This window comes from Genypterus blacodes, unplaced genomic scaffold (genome assembly GCF_046128005.1).
Source record: "Genypterus blacodes isolate CSIRO-AG114 ecotype Tasmania unplaced genomic scaffold, CSIRO-AGI_Gbla_v1 ptg000012l_1, whole genome shotgun sequence".
Classification (NCBI taxonomy): Eukaryota; Metazoa; Chordata; class Actinopteri; order Ophidiiformes; family Ophidiidae; genus Genypterus; species Genypterus blacodes.
The window spans coordinates 2,071,196-2,085,748 of record NW_027466826.1 but is presented as its reverse complement, the minus strand read 5'-3'; the positions used below and the strand labels follow the sequence as shown (position 1 = coordinate 2,085,748).

General features: G+C 43.5%; 2 protein-coding genes across 4 annotated transcripts in view; both read left to right on the top strand.

Moving 5' to 3' along the window:
• The window catches only part of lyst (lysosomal trafficking regulator), a 46,461-nt gene extending 43,482 nt beyond the window's left edge, over window positions 1-2,979 (top strand). For all 3 annotated transcript variants that reach the window (XM_076162367.1, XM_076162359.1, XM_076162351.1), the window contains exons 50-54: window positions 168-307; window positions 474-571; window positions 669-825; window positions 917-988; window positions 1,161-2,979. In XM_076162367.1, the coding sequence (XP_076018482.1) occupies window positions 168-307; window positions 474-571; window positions 669-825; window positions 917-988; window positions 1,161-1,299 (606 nt within the window). In that variant the 3' untranslated portion in view covers window positions 1,300-2,979. The remainder of the gene's footprint in view (window positions 1-167; window positions 308-473; window positions 572-668; window positions 826-916; window positions 989-1,160) is intronic.
• Window positions 2,980-5,770: 2,791 nt separating this feature from the next.
• Window positions 5,771-11,057, top strand: gng4 (G protein subunit gamma 4). The gene is made up of 2 exons (XM_076162378.1): window positions 5,771-5,872; window positions 10,929-11,057. The coding sequence occupies exons 1-2, from the start codon at window positions 5,774-5,776 to the stop codon at window positions 11,055-11,057; spliced, it is 228 nt and encodes a 75-aa protein (XP_076018493.1). The 5' UTR covers window positions 5,771-5,773.
• The last annotated feature ends 3,496 nt before the right edge of the window (window positions 11,058-14,553 follow it).

The following is a 14,553-nucleotide window of genomic DNA, read 5'->3' as shown; positions in this document are numbered from 1 at the left end:
AACCGGGGTACCTCTTAAAACGGGTTCATCTAACAGCTTTGGTTAGAGCAACTCCCACTAGGATGTGCCGTGCAACAGAGAAACACATGTGCCACGCCATACTTTTATCTTCCTGCCTGTTTCTGGCTTGCAGAAATATGAATTCATGAGATATTGTTGCTCTTTAGCCCTTAGAAATGGAGGTGGAGGCTCAGGTTCACCTGTACGGACACACAGGAGAGGTGACCAGCCTGTTTGTCTGCAAACCCTACAGCGTCCTCATTAGCGTCAGCACAGACGGGACCTGCATCCTCTGGGATCTAAACAGGTCAGACTGTGTGAGATGTTACACACGGTATACTGTATGTATCTATATATTGACAATAGTTTAAATTATGTCACTGTGATGTCTGCTTTCTGTATGCGTGCTGAGAAAACAAATTCAAAGTGATGCCATTGCCAGATCCAGAGTGTGTGCTCTGTGTGTCCTTCAGGCTGTGTTATGTTCAAAGCCTCACAGGCCACAAAAGCCCGGTGACAGCAGTTTCTGCCAGCGAGACCACAGGTGACATCGCAACAGTTTGTGACTCAGGTGAGGACTTCAGCTCAGTGTTTTATCATATCACTCCTCATGGTCATCGAGGCGAGCGAGTGACTCATCCCTGCCCTGTCTGCTCGTTTGAATAAAGTGGGCGGAGGCAGCGACCTGAGACTGTGGACTGTAAACGGCGATCTGATCGGGCACGTCCACTGCAGAGAGATCATCTGCTCCGTGGCTTTCTCCAACCAGCCTGAGGGTGTGTCGGTCAACGTCATCGCCGGGGGTTTGGAGAACGGCGTGGTCAGGTAAGGACGAGTCTGTTCACAAAGGGTTACACATTTCATCCTAAAACATAGAATTTTTCATTAAAACATTTTTTTTTCATGGAACGTTCAGGCTGTGGAGCACCTGGGATTTAAAACCAGTGCGAGAGATCACCTTCCCCAAGTCCAGCAGACCCATCATCAGGTATGATGTCATCTTAACTCTGCCGCATTCATGCTGCTCTTTGCTTTCCACTTAGTGCCATTTTCCACCACAGTGACACTACTTGGTAAAGATCCAGTCGTGTTGTGTATGTGAAATGTGTGTGTAATGTTTGGCTCTCTCCGTTGCTGATCTTTGTGTCTGTGCGCCTCAGCCTGACGTACTCGTGTGACGGCCACCACCTGTACACAGCCAACAGCGAGGGCACAGTGATGGCCTGGTGTCGGCGGGACCAGCAGCGCATGAAGCTCCCCATGTTCTACTCTTTCTTAAGCAGCTACGCTGCAGGCTGACAGTGTGTGTTTACGACTCATCAGCTCTCTCTTCTCACGGGGCTCGCCAACACAGACCCCCGCCTCCCCCCGCCTACTGGGAGAATCAGCATGGCTGGACCCCACATCTGCTTGGACCATCCAGACTTTAATCCAAAATCCATCTCCACCTGAGCAAACTACTGCAGCCACTCCCAGCATATAGGAATTATTATGAAAATAGTATTACAATGTATATATATTTATAGACATACTGAATTAGAATGTTTGGGGGCACTGGTTGAGGACTTCAGCTGAGGCTGCAACAGACACTTTATGCAAATTGCATTTCTGGAAGCGTGTTTGTTTTGATTGTTCTTTATTGTTTTGTTTTTTGTTTGTTTCCCTGCTATGGAATCCTCAGTATTTTGTGCAGAGATTCTTGCTTGAGTTTGTTTCCGATGTTGATTTTACTGGTAAGCTGCTACTGTCTGGCTGATCCGGAACCAAAGTGCGAGGACCTCCACGGTCTCTCTCACCTCCACGGCACATGGGTGCGTCCTCCAACCGGTCGTCCAATAAATTGCTGCAAGAGTTAAGCGAGCACGTCCCGCTGACGCCGCAGAGGCTGCCGGCGAGCTCTCGTCCTCCTGTCTCTCACCCGGAGACGTCCTGCTCTGTGGGAGTGAGACGCCACTCTGCTGGGCTGTCTGCTCCGCTCAAATCTCAACACGAAGCTCTCGTGACCCCGGATCACTCTGTGTGTGTGTGAGGGCTAGTGGAGGAATGTGGGGATTGCTAGGTTTGTTTCTTGTGTGTTGCCTGTTCTGTCTCTGCTCTTGCATGCTTGAATGGTGCTGAGCTTGTATGTGAATGTGGCTCCTCCTGTCATGATCTCTCCTTTATGAAGGCCTGTCCACAAATTCACTTTCTTTTTCATGATGAAGTATTGATGCTTGTGTTTTTATTAGAAGCACTGTGGAGGCTCACCTGTGCTCCTTCGCCGTCGCTTCCTTTTTTGTCTGACGGTCTCGCCTGTCCCTCAAATGCACTAGAATCTTTCACTACAGCAGAAATCTCACCAAAATACCGAGAAAGCGGTGACAACGCACGCAGCAGCATTAGATGCCGTGTTCTCCTAAAGCGATATTCCCAGGGGAAGCAAAAACACGGCCCCCTTCCCTCGTTGATTGACACGAGATGTTTAGTACCTGAACAGCATTACAAAAGGTGGGTTGAAGAATATGTGGATCAAAGTCAGGGTTAGAGCAGATTCTGTCTCACTGATGATGTTTACAGCTGAACTGGGATTCATTGTGTTTCTGTTTCAAAGGCTTCTACACTACATGATCACTGATGAATCCTTGGGAAAGTGTCAGCAGTCCCTTTTTCAAGCGGTCTTAACTCTAACCCTACGGTGACTCGCAGTTAAACATTCGTCGCATTCCCATTCAATCTCCTGCACTTTCTGTTTTTCTTGTCTTGTTATTTTGTGTGAAATGGAAGTCGAAGCACTTTTTTTTTCCTCCATTTGTTTGGACCACCGACCCAAAACAGCCACGGATCTGCGGTTTGGATTTGTGTGTTTCTGAACTGAGCTATAACTTAATAATAATCTAACCCACAGAGCAATAGAGGACGCAGATTCCACGCAATACATTCTGTTTCCCCAAAAAGGTAGAAAACCACAAGTGTGAAACAAAATCGCTTTGCCTTTGTGGCCGTCGCAGCAGCAAAACGCCACCTTTACGTTTCAAACTTTTGGGGTTTTGCCTTTGCAAACGTTTACAAGAAAGGGAATCGTTCTGATATCAATGACATCATTCCTTTTTGTTTGATTGCCCTTGTCTGTATCCTCCTGAACTGAACCTGTGCTCGGGGTCTGTAGAGGCCACGATGTCACTGTTGGATTCCCCTGGACGTGTTTACTGTGTGTGTGTGTGTGTGTGTCAACATACATTTCCCTGTTGTGTTGCAGCCTTCCTCTGCCTTTCTCTCCTGAGCATTCACAAACGTACCAGATTGTATGAGTTTATGTCTGAGGCAAGAAGAAGCAGCAAAGATGGGAGATGTTTTTTTGTGACATGTTTGTTTTTCTGTTTGTATCTTAAGCTATGCATAATTTAAGATCGTCCTCTTAGGTCGCTTATATATATATATGAGTTTGATTTGTTGCAGTTTGGCATCGAGTATGAACGCTGCGAGATTGTCGTGTTTATGTTTCCTTTTTTTTCCTTTTTTGTATGTGTGTATGTATGGACAAACCAAGTGATGAGTATAGTATAAATATATATATAAATATTTGAAGAAATCACATGGCACTCGTTCTGTGTTTGTTTCCTCTGTGTGTGTGTGTGTATTCACTCTGTAGTGATGGGCGGAGGGGGTGCTGGTGATGTTGCACAAATGATGAAATCGATCACTTGTTGGGGGGGAGGGGGAGTCACATACCTGATCAATTAACCTTAATACTCGTTATTGTCACTCTTGTGTTTTGTGTTATCAACGTGTTTAATCGGGGTTCGGGTGAAGATGCGTGTTGTTATGGATGAGGCCTATCAGTTGCTACGGGGGGACCCGGTGATGTCAAAGCTGATGTAAAATGAACCGGGGAAGCCTGTAGATCGGCTGCTTTCTGAGGCAATAACCGCAAATTGAAAGCCTCCGTTTCTCCCATCAAAGCCGACGTGGTGCGTTCAGGGGCAGCCGCAGAAGCTCGTGTGCCGTGTTCCAACAGTAGCAGCAGCAGCCAGCTCCTGGTCCTCAGATGGAGAAGCGCTCCCCTGTCCGACAGAGTCTTCATCTCGTCGTCACACTGAGGTTTCCCCCCCTGCTGCATGCGTAACATCTCTCCAAGTCCACCGCCGCGGTGCTCGCCAAGACCCGCACCAGCTTGGATTTCATCTTCCCACACGGAGTATGCGTGAGGCGCACGACGCACACTGAGCGGCGAAACGCAATTAAAAACGCGAAAGGATTCACCTCGGAAACGCGGCTGGGATTTCCTCTTATCATCTCAGATTTGACAGATCATTTTTTCCTGTTGGGTGGAGTCAGACCCCGGAATCCTGCAAATTGGAAACGCGTTGGCACATTTCAGGTAAGTCGGCGTCGGTATCCTAAATAAATCAGCTCATATAACCGACAGATACAGCGAAGGTTTGGTGATTTTCCTCGTCTTATTCCTTTTCGTTTGTGAGGCCGTGTGATGCTTTGCCGCTTTGCCGCTTTCCGCTCCAACTAGGGCCGCAGCTGGCGCACGGTCACAGACGTGAAACCCACACCGAGATGGGTGACAGATCTGCATCGGAAATTAGCATCGGTACATTCGGATAAAGCGCCGTGAGACCGCGGTAGAGCTCAAAACCTAGGTCTGGATGAATCGAAAGGGGGGGCGGGAGGAGGGGTGGGGGACCTGTGTGGAAAAGGCCTGATCCCGGAGCTGCTAAAGTGGGATTAGAGATGCTATAAATTGGCTTTTTAACCCACGGAGCATTCATTTCGCCCATTTGTAAACCATTTCCTTTCAAATCCCAAATCTAAACACGTTTGGGAATGGCTTCATGCGATGGGGATGAAATAAATAAACAAATATGCATTGATTATTGAGCTCTCTGCCTCAATAAAATGGTTTCTATTCTGGTGCACATGATCATAACAGCGTGCACAGCTCTGATCAGGCACATCAGCATCATTTCTCTCCTGTAAGGCTGTAGATGTGGACCAAAGTGGGACGTTTGAGGAGTGCAGGAGTCCAGTGGCCTGAGATTTGGATTCATTGCTAATGCAACTGATTGAATGGTTCAGATCAATAACCTGAGGAGAAAGTTGCAGAGTGTAGAAGTGTTGGGACAGATCTGCTCCGTCAGATGGTTTTTTTTATTGGGCAGCTGGTTGTTCGATAGCTGCTGGTTTGAATCCCTTATGGCAAGGCTGAGAGTTCTAATCAGTGGAAGTAAATGAGGCAATACGAATGCAGAGTCTGCTGAAGTGCTTTTAAGCAAATTTGAGCCCTGGCTGCTCTTCTGCTGTAAGGGTGTAGTGTAGTGAGAGCAGCAGTGTGTGTGTGTGTGTGTGTGTGTGTGTGTGTGTGTGTGTGTGTGTGTGTGTGTGTGTGTGTGTGTGATGTTTGACACTCCCCACAGCGTGTCACTGTTAATAACATTCAAGCAACGAGCTGTGATTGGTGATATCTTATATTATGTGACAGATCTGACAAACCGATGGCCACCGCTGGCTTCAAAAGATCACTAATGGCTTCTGTAGACCAGATGCTGCAGAAGTGAACGAGACCTCTTGGAAGAGGAGGCGGCAGGTGCTGCTTCCATGTTGATTTAATGTAAGGTTTACTGACTTCCTGCTGAGATTGGACAGCTCTGAGTCTCTTGTGACGTAGAGGACTTGTTGGCGAGACGTGAGACTTGCTGTGCCTGTGTCCTCCGACTTGTCGCCCCCCCACACCCCCTCTGATTTTTGTGTGTCTCTTTGTGCTTCTGCTGGACAGGACAGGAGCACCATGAAGGACGGCATCGCCAACAACAGCACAGCCAGCATCTCCCAAGCCAGGAAAGCTGTGGAGCAGCTGAAGATGGAGGCCTGCATGGACAGGATAAAGGTCGGAACACTTGCACCTGTATGTGTGTGTGTGTGCATGTGTGGTCTTCCTGTAATAAGTACATGTTTGCCCAATTGACCTTATCGATCACTTAATCCGGGTTGTGTGTTTGATGAAAATCAAAAAATCTGAATCAAAGCCTGATGCAGTTACCCAGTTACAGAGTTGTGTGAGTTGGTTTAGAATATGCGACTCATCGGATGTGACTGACTGCTTGATTGCTGCCGTAATGAAAAATATTTATTTATAAGATGTAGACGTCATCATGTCTAAATTGGGGTAAAACTCCAGAATGACAAATGTGTGGCAGATGGGTGAGAGAAGCGTTCACAAGTCTCACTCGGAAAAAACAGAATAGTAGGAAACACAACAGTGAGGCGCTGTGACTTCACACGTGGGGGAGCACCATCTTTTCCTAGGGTTGTGTGTGTGTGTGTGTGTGTGTGTGTATGTGTGTGTGCGTGTGCGTGCGTGCGTGCGTGCGTGTGTGCATGATGACTCTTGAGCTCCAAATCAAATATTTATTTCACATTTGAGCAAAGCACAGAAATCGGGTTCTGCTTAGTGTTCCGTAAACTGGCGATACGAACACGATGGGCTGTTTCCCCTTTAATGCCTGAACAAAATAAAATCATCAATTATGAATGTAACCTAATTATTCATGTCACAGGATAAACCTGCGATATTTGAAACATACGAGTCAAGAGAGGAATCGTCTATAAATAAAATCTGGCTTTTTTTTGTCGTCTCAGCACATTATGAGCTCATCGATCTGTGTGTGGATGGATCCCTGCATGCAGCGAGAGAATCAGAGTGGGTAAATGGCCGAGTGTTCTCTCGTCCTCTAATGAATTCCAGACTTTTATTGTGAAATCATACAGTGATACCCCCCCTTGAGTTAATATTAACTGTATGTAAGTGCCTATGTGCTTTATGGAGCTGTGATCAATGTCAGGTCTTTACGCAGGCTTAAAAAAGTGTCATGTAATGGTTAAGTATTGATTTAGATTTCGGTATTACTTCCATTAGTTTGAAGCAACATTTGGCCCAGATAAGGTTTTTTTTGTTTTACATAATTGCTTCACGTGATGTTGTGTGAAGTCGTGGCCTCTTCCCAAAGTCATGAACGACTTCTTCTTGTGCGCCCGGGAGAGCAGCGTCCTCATCTCATTCAGCACGCTCCTCATGTGCTCGGGGAATGATTGCCCTAGAGCCCGGGGCTGGATCGCTCAATGTTACAGCCTGGGCCTGGATGCCTGCCACACACACAAAAACACACACACACACACACACACACACACACACACACACACACACACACACACACACACACACACACACACACACACACACACACACACACAGTTTTGTGTGAGGAGGAACTTGGATTAAACCTACAAGTCAACATTTTTAGAAGAAGAAGTTTGCGTTTTTATATTTAGCTAATTCTTTTTTACACTTAACATATTTTAATCATGGCAGAAGAAAGGTTCCACATATCAACTTGAGTTCTGTATCTGACAATTTGAGATTCTGATTTCATTTCCTCATCTGCATCACCTGTATCCTCTGCAGACATCTTGACCTCTGACCCCCTAAACTGTAACTCAATGGTGCACAAGATATCAAAAACACCCAAATAAGATTATGATGAAAACTCTACAAAGTGTCGGATCTAAATAAATCAATTTGGACATCAAATGGCTCCAGTGGGCTGTTAATGTTGCTCTGAATCTGCTGAATGTGAATGTAGGCAACTGAAACGTGAGCCGTAACAACTCCTGCCTGTAAGATGCACTATCCTGTTCCTAATAAAGTGAACAGTCAAGAGTCTGTTTCACAATGACCTCATATCATCTCAGTCAGTGTTATAGTATATCAAGCGACATCATATTGTCTTTATTGTCCTGTGAAAACATTGCAAGCATTGAGGATTTTTAAGGAGCCTAAATGTAGACAAATACATAGAATTTAAAATCTGAAACTACTCCAATCTGAGTTTGTAGGTGTACTGGATTTATTAAGAATGAAAAGCTCGTACATTGGGCTTTGAACAGTTATAAATATTTCTCCAAATCTGGAAGAAAAAATATCCCTGACACCCACAGATGTGAGAGTGGGCCTGTTACTTCTGCTTGTCCGTCTCGTAAACAATAACAGCTTTTGTTGTAGCGCGATTTCACGACTCTGTTCTTTTATAGGCTGTTGCTGCATGATTGATATGGAAGCAGCTGTGCTTTAATAACCACTTGGCACATCAGATGCTCCAAATAATATTTCATCCGGGGGCCCCCAGAAGAGGCTCGGGTGGTCGCTCGCAGCTCGAGCAGCGGAAAAAAGCAGGAGCCACTGAAGCAGAACATGGCTGTAAATTAAAGCACAGATACGAGGGGGGGAGAGGAGCTGAGAGTCGGCTCCATGTGGCGATCCTTTAAATCTAATTAAAGGATCTGACGAGGGAGGGTCCGCATGAGCGACAGGCGGTCTTCTCTGTGCTGCCGATTGAGGGATCACCACCTTCTCATTAATTGCTCAATCAGCCAAAGGAATGTGATCTGTGCTAATTAGAAGGACTCTCCTGCCATCATGGGGCTGTGGTGTAATTACAGCCAGTCTGGGCTCTAATGACGCCCTGTGCAGTACCGCTAGGCTCCGGTGGGGCTTTTGTTCTTCTCTGGAAGCGTGTTCTGCACTTGCACGCACGCAATGATATAATTACTACCTTTACTTTGATTACATGAATAATTAGGCAGAAGGCTTTGTGGGCACTCCCACTCTGCTCAGTCACTGGATCTGTTCTTGTAACCTTTATTTTTCATTTTCTGGTCTCATGCACCAGTTATTCTCTCCGGTTCTTCTCACACAGGGGGAACGGATGTTGGATAAAACTGCAACTTCAATAATTTAACATTCACGATATTAGGTTTGTGTTTCTAAACGAAGAGTATTGTGCCAAAGGTAATGCTTGGATATATAACTCCTAAATATAAGTATCAGTGTATTGTATGCATGTGTGGACATATGTGGACATGCGTGGACACATTGTTTGAGACTAGAGGTCTCCGTAGTTACACACACACGCTGCTTTCCCATTTAAAAAGTTCTGGTTTTGGCTCCAGTTCCTTTCAGCAGCCATGGAAACAAGGGTCAAGTTAAACACGCCAACTCTGATTCTTTGTGTAGATTGAGGATTTCCATTCACAAAGCAAGGATTTTCCAAAATAAGTTAAGAGGTGAGATTTATTGATAGATTGCCAGAGACAATTTGGATTTTAACAAATGCGATTTGCCTGGGATTAAATCAAAAGCAAAAATCTGAGTAAGATGTAAACATGGAGAATAAATAGGATTCCATAGTCAAATGGCATATTCTGATTAAAACATTGAAGTGATATAGTATATCCATTTCCAATCACATAAACCAGGACCGGAAAATAAAATTGACAAGAAAATAAGCCCAAAGTATTATCATTGCAAAGCGTGAAAGAATCTGTAACTATTTAGACTTTTATTAGTCACTGTGGAATTGCAAAAGCATTACTTGGTGAGACACATTAGCCAGAAAAGGGGAACCAATTAGAGCACAGAGCAAAGAGGTAACCATGCATAGTAATACTGCTTTCTTTTGTTTAGTTTGGGAGTAAAATAAGCTGGTGGGTTGACTCTTCTGTTCACTCATCACAGCTGCCTCCATTTGAAAATGCAAATTGAGGTTGTTGTCAGAAAAGTACAGGGTGCCGGCTTTTACAGGGCAACATTCTGCATCCTTAAAATGTGCAGTTTTAATGACATATTGGGATGAGCATGTCTAAGGAAATGTATCCCGAAAGACACGCCCATAGGATCTGCATTAAAAGACTAATTAATTTGTTTTGAATCTGTCCTTTACTTCAGTAACATGTTGACATCATCATGTATCACATGTCTAAGGACAAGATTTGTAAGTGCTTAGCCAACAGGCCTGACACAGCTGGCCAATCGGAACAGAGCAAGCAGGCTTTTTTAGGAGGAGTCCTTAAAGAGACAGTACCCAAGACTACCTGTGGCTCAGTGTGCAAAGTCCGCAGTCACTGTATCAAAACACACACATTTCCAAACGAAAACTATCACTTACAGAAAGAGCCTTGTGTGCAACTATTTCTAATGTTTCCTAATGTATAAACACGTGAGGGGAATCTTTAAAACACTGTCACCTTGTGGAAATTATGACGATTTAAAGTTTTGCCCAGGGGGGCGCGGCTCAGGAGAGGAGCGATATGAATAAGTACCGCCACAGGTAAATGAATGAGGCGATACTTATTCATCTCGCTGCAGGAGAATGAGCGTCCAGAGCTGTCAGCTGTCCCGTATTGTTTCATATCGCCCCCCGGTCCACTCCAAAGCTATAATGCTACGTTCAAATGGTGCTGGAAATACCAATTTCACAACTTGGAAATTGCACTGAAGTGGTAAGTGCAACTGCTATTGACCCATCCGAATTCTGCATTACAGAGATCTATATCATAATAACGGAAAAAAACACTTTTAAAACTAAAGCCTATACAGTGTGAGGGAATCTGTGAGTTGCATTCTTCTGCGAGTGACATGGCAGCAGGAGATCAGATGCTTCTGCCCTCCGCATGGACCCCCGAGGCCTCCTTGTCCCTCAGATCCAGCTGCTCCTTGGCCCTCGATATCCACCCTCCCCCTCACATTCACAACCTCTAACATGTAGAATGGGGGGTTGACATTGAAAAGAGGCAGTATGGTCAAGATCCCACCTTGACACTTGTCATTCATCTTGACGCGCTGTCACACATTGGCCTGATGCTGAGGTGACAGGCATGGACGAATCAGAACACGCACACCGTGGTTGCTCTAAATATTGCTCCGAATTTCTGAGTTTCTTTCTGGTTAAAAAACACAATGTCTCCAATTTTGCTGATTTTCACATTGAATTCTGCACCTATTCAGGCTTTAATTCTTATTCATTAATAGCCAATGAAGTTAACCATTTGGTCTCGATTGTGTCTAACCACCTGTGTGTGTGTCCTTGTCTCTCCTCTCTGCACAACAGGTGTCCAAAGCCGCCGCCGACCTGATGGCGTACTGTGACGCCCACATACGTGAGGACCCCCTCATCGTGCCCGTCCCCGCCTCTGAGAACCCTTTCCGGGAGAAGAAGTTCTTCTGCACCATCCTCTGATGACCTAGTGGTAGATCTGTACGGTGCAGGCATGACGTTGCCTGACTTCTCTGTCTTCACCACACCTGAAGCTACTGGCTATAGGCGTTGAGTTGAGTTTTGCCAGGTGGACACTGTTGTTGGTCAGCTCTGTCCTGGTGGCTGAAGGTTTTGGGGGAGTCAGCAACCAAACTGGCAACCCAGTGAGCGTATCGTGTCTTGTTAAATAGGTTTGTTATTGCTTTGTTATTAGAGAACAGCCTTGCTCAGTGCTTAATGAGATGAGAGATGTTTTTTCTTTATTGTGCTAGATCTTACATGCCTCAGGAAACAGAAAATTGCCCAGCGTTTTCTAGTTTTTTAAACATTTTGTCCCCTCTTCTCGAGCTGAACAGCTGTAAAGAGTTTTCATCTTCGGCATAGATTGAGTTTGAGTTCTTTTGTTTTTGCTATAATCAGCGTACAGGTTTCTCTATTTTTAGGCCTATTTTGCTGAAGGTGGCATGAAACCTGACACTTCCCTCACTCGTCGATTCTATTTCAATTATTAATTAGCCCAGACTTTGTAGTGGTGCAATCAGTAGATTTAAATTAGAGCTCAGACAAAATTAAGCTTTATCTCACATTGGAAAACACTCCTAACAAGAGCAGGGCGACGCGCTGCACTGCACCTCTGGAATACACAAACACGTGTTCAATGAAAGCAGCAGAGCTAATATTGCAACAGTAAGCTGTACCTTCAGGATTATCACTGTGCAAACACCCCTATAGTCCAAAATTATTAATGAATGCTGCCTGCTTTCCAGGTCCTCCACACTGTAATGCATTCTGACTATTCTATTCTGTTTGATTTACGGTTTCTATTCTTTCTATCCACTCCAAATCAGTCACACTTTTGATTTAATCCCGCCGTCGCTGATGTGAATATGTTTCTTACGGCCCTCATTGGTTTTTCTGGGCATGTTTCCTGAGCCTGATTCTTTTTGCCTGTCCTAGAGTGAATGGCACGGCCTTTGACATTAATGCCAACCCAGAGGCCTGCATGTTTCTCTGCTCCTTTCGACAGCCTCCTTCGTTTCCAAGGGACTGTCATCCTTTTAGAGTGTACAGTATGTTACAGTGCCAATTTCTGTGCGAGCGGTGTAACCTCACACTGTCCCACGGCCTTTTCGTTCCTTTGTTTATGAAGAAAAGCACACTGTCCAACTTTTTCCTTTACATGGTAGTTAAATAGCATTTGCTAATTTTTACAATGAATTGTTATGATCATTATTAATATTGTTATCAGTAGTATTATTAAATATTTGTTGCACAGCACTGACAGCTACATGACGTGTAGTGCTAATAAGCTTGTATGATACTTAGGAAAAAACATTTATAAATCATGCAATTATTGATACTATCTGAGTATTTTTTAAAAACAATGGTAAGGGTCGGTTTACATGATATGATCCCTCTGGTGGTTCAGGTTTTCTGCATCATCTCTTCTGTAGTATTCAACGAAATCTCCTCTCGGTACTTGAATCGCCTTTGCTTTCGGAATAAGATTCATTTTCTGGACTGGTCATTAACACGATTGCATTCTGCTCATTTACTATCTTAAAACCTGAGACTGACCTCAGGGTGCTTTCACTGACCTCATCTTAAGGATGGTGCCAAATCTGAAATAAGAAGTATAAACATTCACAGCTAGAATATTGCATGGATTTGTTTCTAACTATAACAGAGAGAACCGAAAAAACTATTATATGAATTATTGCCTCTTCATTGACTTCTGGGTGCTACCCTGCACATAATTCTCAATAGGGTGTGGATATGTTGACAAAGTGCAGATGTATTCATGACTGGTGTTAATATTTGGGGGATGTGCATTTAAACAGCAGGCTTTGTAAATCCAGATCAATTGAATTAAAGGAAATGGCAACCCAAACTGCAGCGTCTTCAGTCTTACTGTCCCTCAGATCATGTTTCAGGCTTCAGAGATGAAACGTGATATTCTGTGTGGTGGAGACCTCCTGTGGCTGAACTAAACCTGAGGCCTTCTGATTAAAACGTTCATGCTATTCATGTTTATTCCAGTCACACAATGAAAGAAGAAATGAATCAATGAAACACGCAGCAGATCGCATGAAGACAAAGTTCACATGTAGGAGTCCATCTCTGCATGCATGTAGAGCCTCATCTTGGAATGTATTACTTTTCTAGAAGATGTCAGTGTAAATGATGTATTTAGAAACATTTTTGACAAGATAATTTGCAGCTTAGCAGTTTGTTCATTTGTTCTTTAACGCTGTTTTTATGTTTCAATAACAAAGCACATTTAGGCGTGTAAAATGTCTATACTAATCATCACTCTGGCATTAAATTTGGTTAAAAATTATTTATTACATATTCAGGTATCAAAAATCAAGGTTTAGTGCTGGTGACAGAGGCAATGACTTACTTCGGGCTGGATAAAATTAGGCAAGCTATTATTAGAAGCTATTAATAAAATGTCCTTAATATTACATAAGGCATATCTGAGTGTTTTAAACACTGGGAAGTATAAGAGGGACAAAAATACTACACAAAAAATGGACAGGCAGGTTGGACAGGCACTGGAAATGTCTCAAGAGACGGAGAACATGCTGTCATTGACATTTAAGAGAGGGAAAGTTGTAATCTGTATACTATTAGTGAATATAGCTGAAATTAATTTACAATGGAAGCTATTATCCACATGGCTGTAGGTTATCTGAGTGAGCCAAACATCCAAATTACACACGGGAATACAGCAAAACCATTTCAATTTGATTAGATTATGTATTTGCAGCCAAACCATTCTGCTTGGCAACAATTTCTCAGTGATTTATATATTCATAATATAACTGTGTGTGCTAGTATTTCTCCATAAACTAGATTTTTGCCCCTGAAAGTCATCGCTGAGACCTCCGAAGTGACATTTGCAACACAAAAGCCTCAGTAAATCATGTTTAATTCATTCTATTAAATGATTTATTTGCTGCACATGAGCTGGTTTAATATACTGTATCTCAAATATGAAAAGTATGTAAGTGACTTCATTATAAATTCAAATTCACTCTGCTTAGTGAAGTGGTAAAATCCACCTCATCCATTTCCAACTGATATCAGTGTTTAGAGGTTCAGTTGACATTTAATAAAGTGGAAAAATATTTTTTGTCGGTTTTGTCGTCAGTGGCTTAAATTGTAGACGGAGCCACCTTGTGCTACATCATTTCTCATGCTGTCATAGAAAATAATGAATAGAAAAATAGGAAAAATATGTTGCACCCAAGTACATGCACTTTACCAGGTACATAGTAATAATAATAATAATAATAATAATAATAGTAATAATAACAATAATGATAATAACAATAGTGGTAATAATAATGATAATATTAATATTTACCTTTTTTAATATTTTCTTCTACAGATTGTAATATAATTCTGTATATAGGCTGTACTAGCTGGTTTGGCTACACGTGTGGAACTTCATCTCCCAGAGTGCACCGCG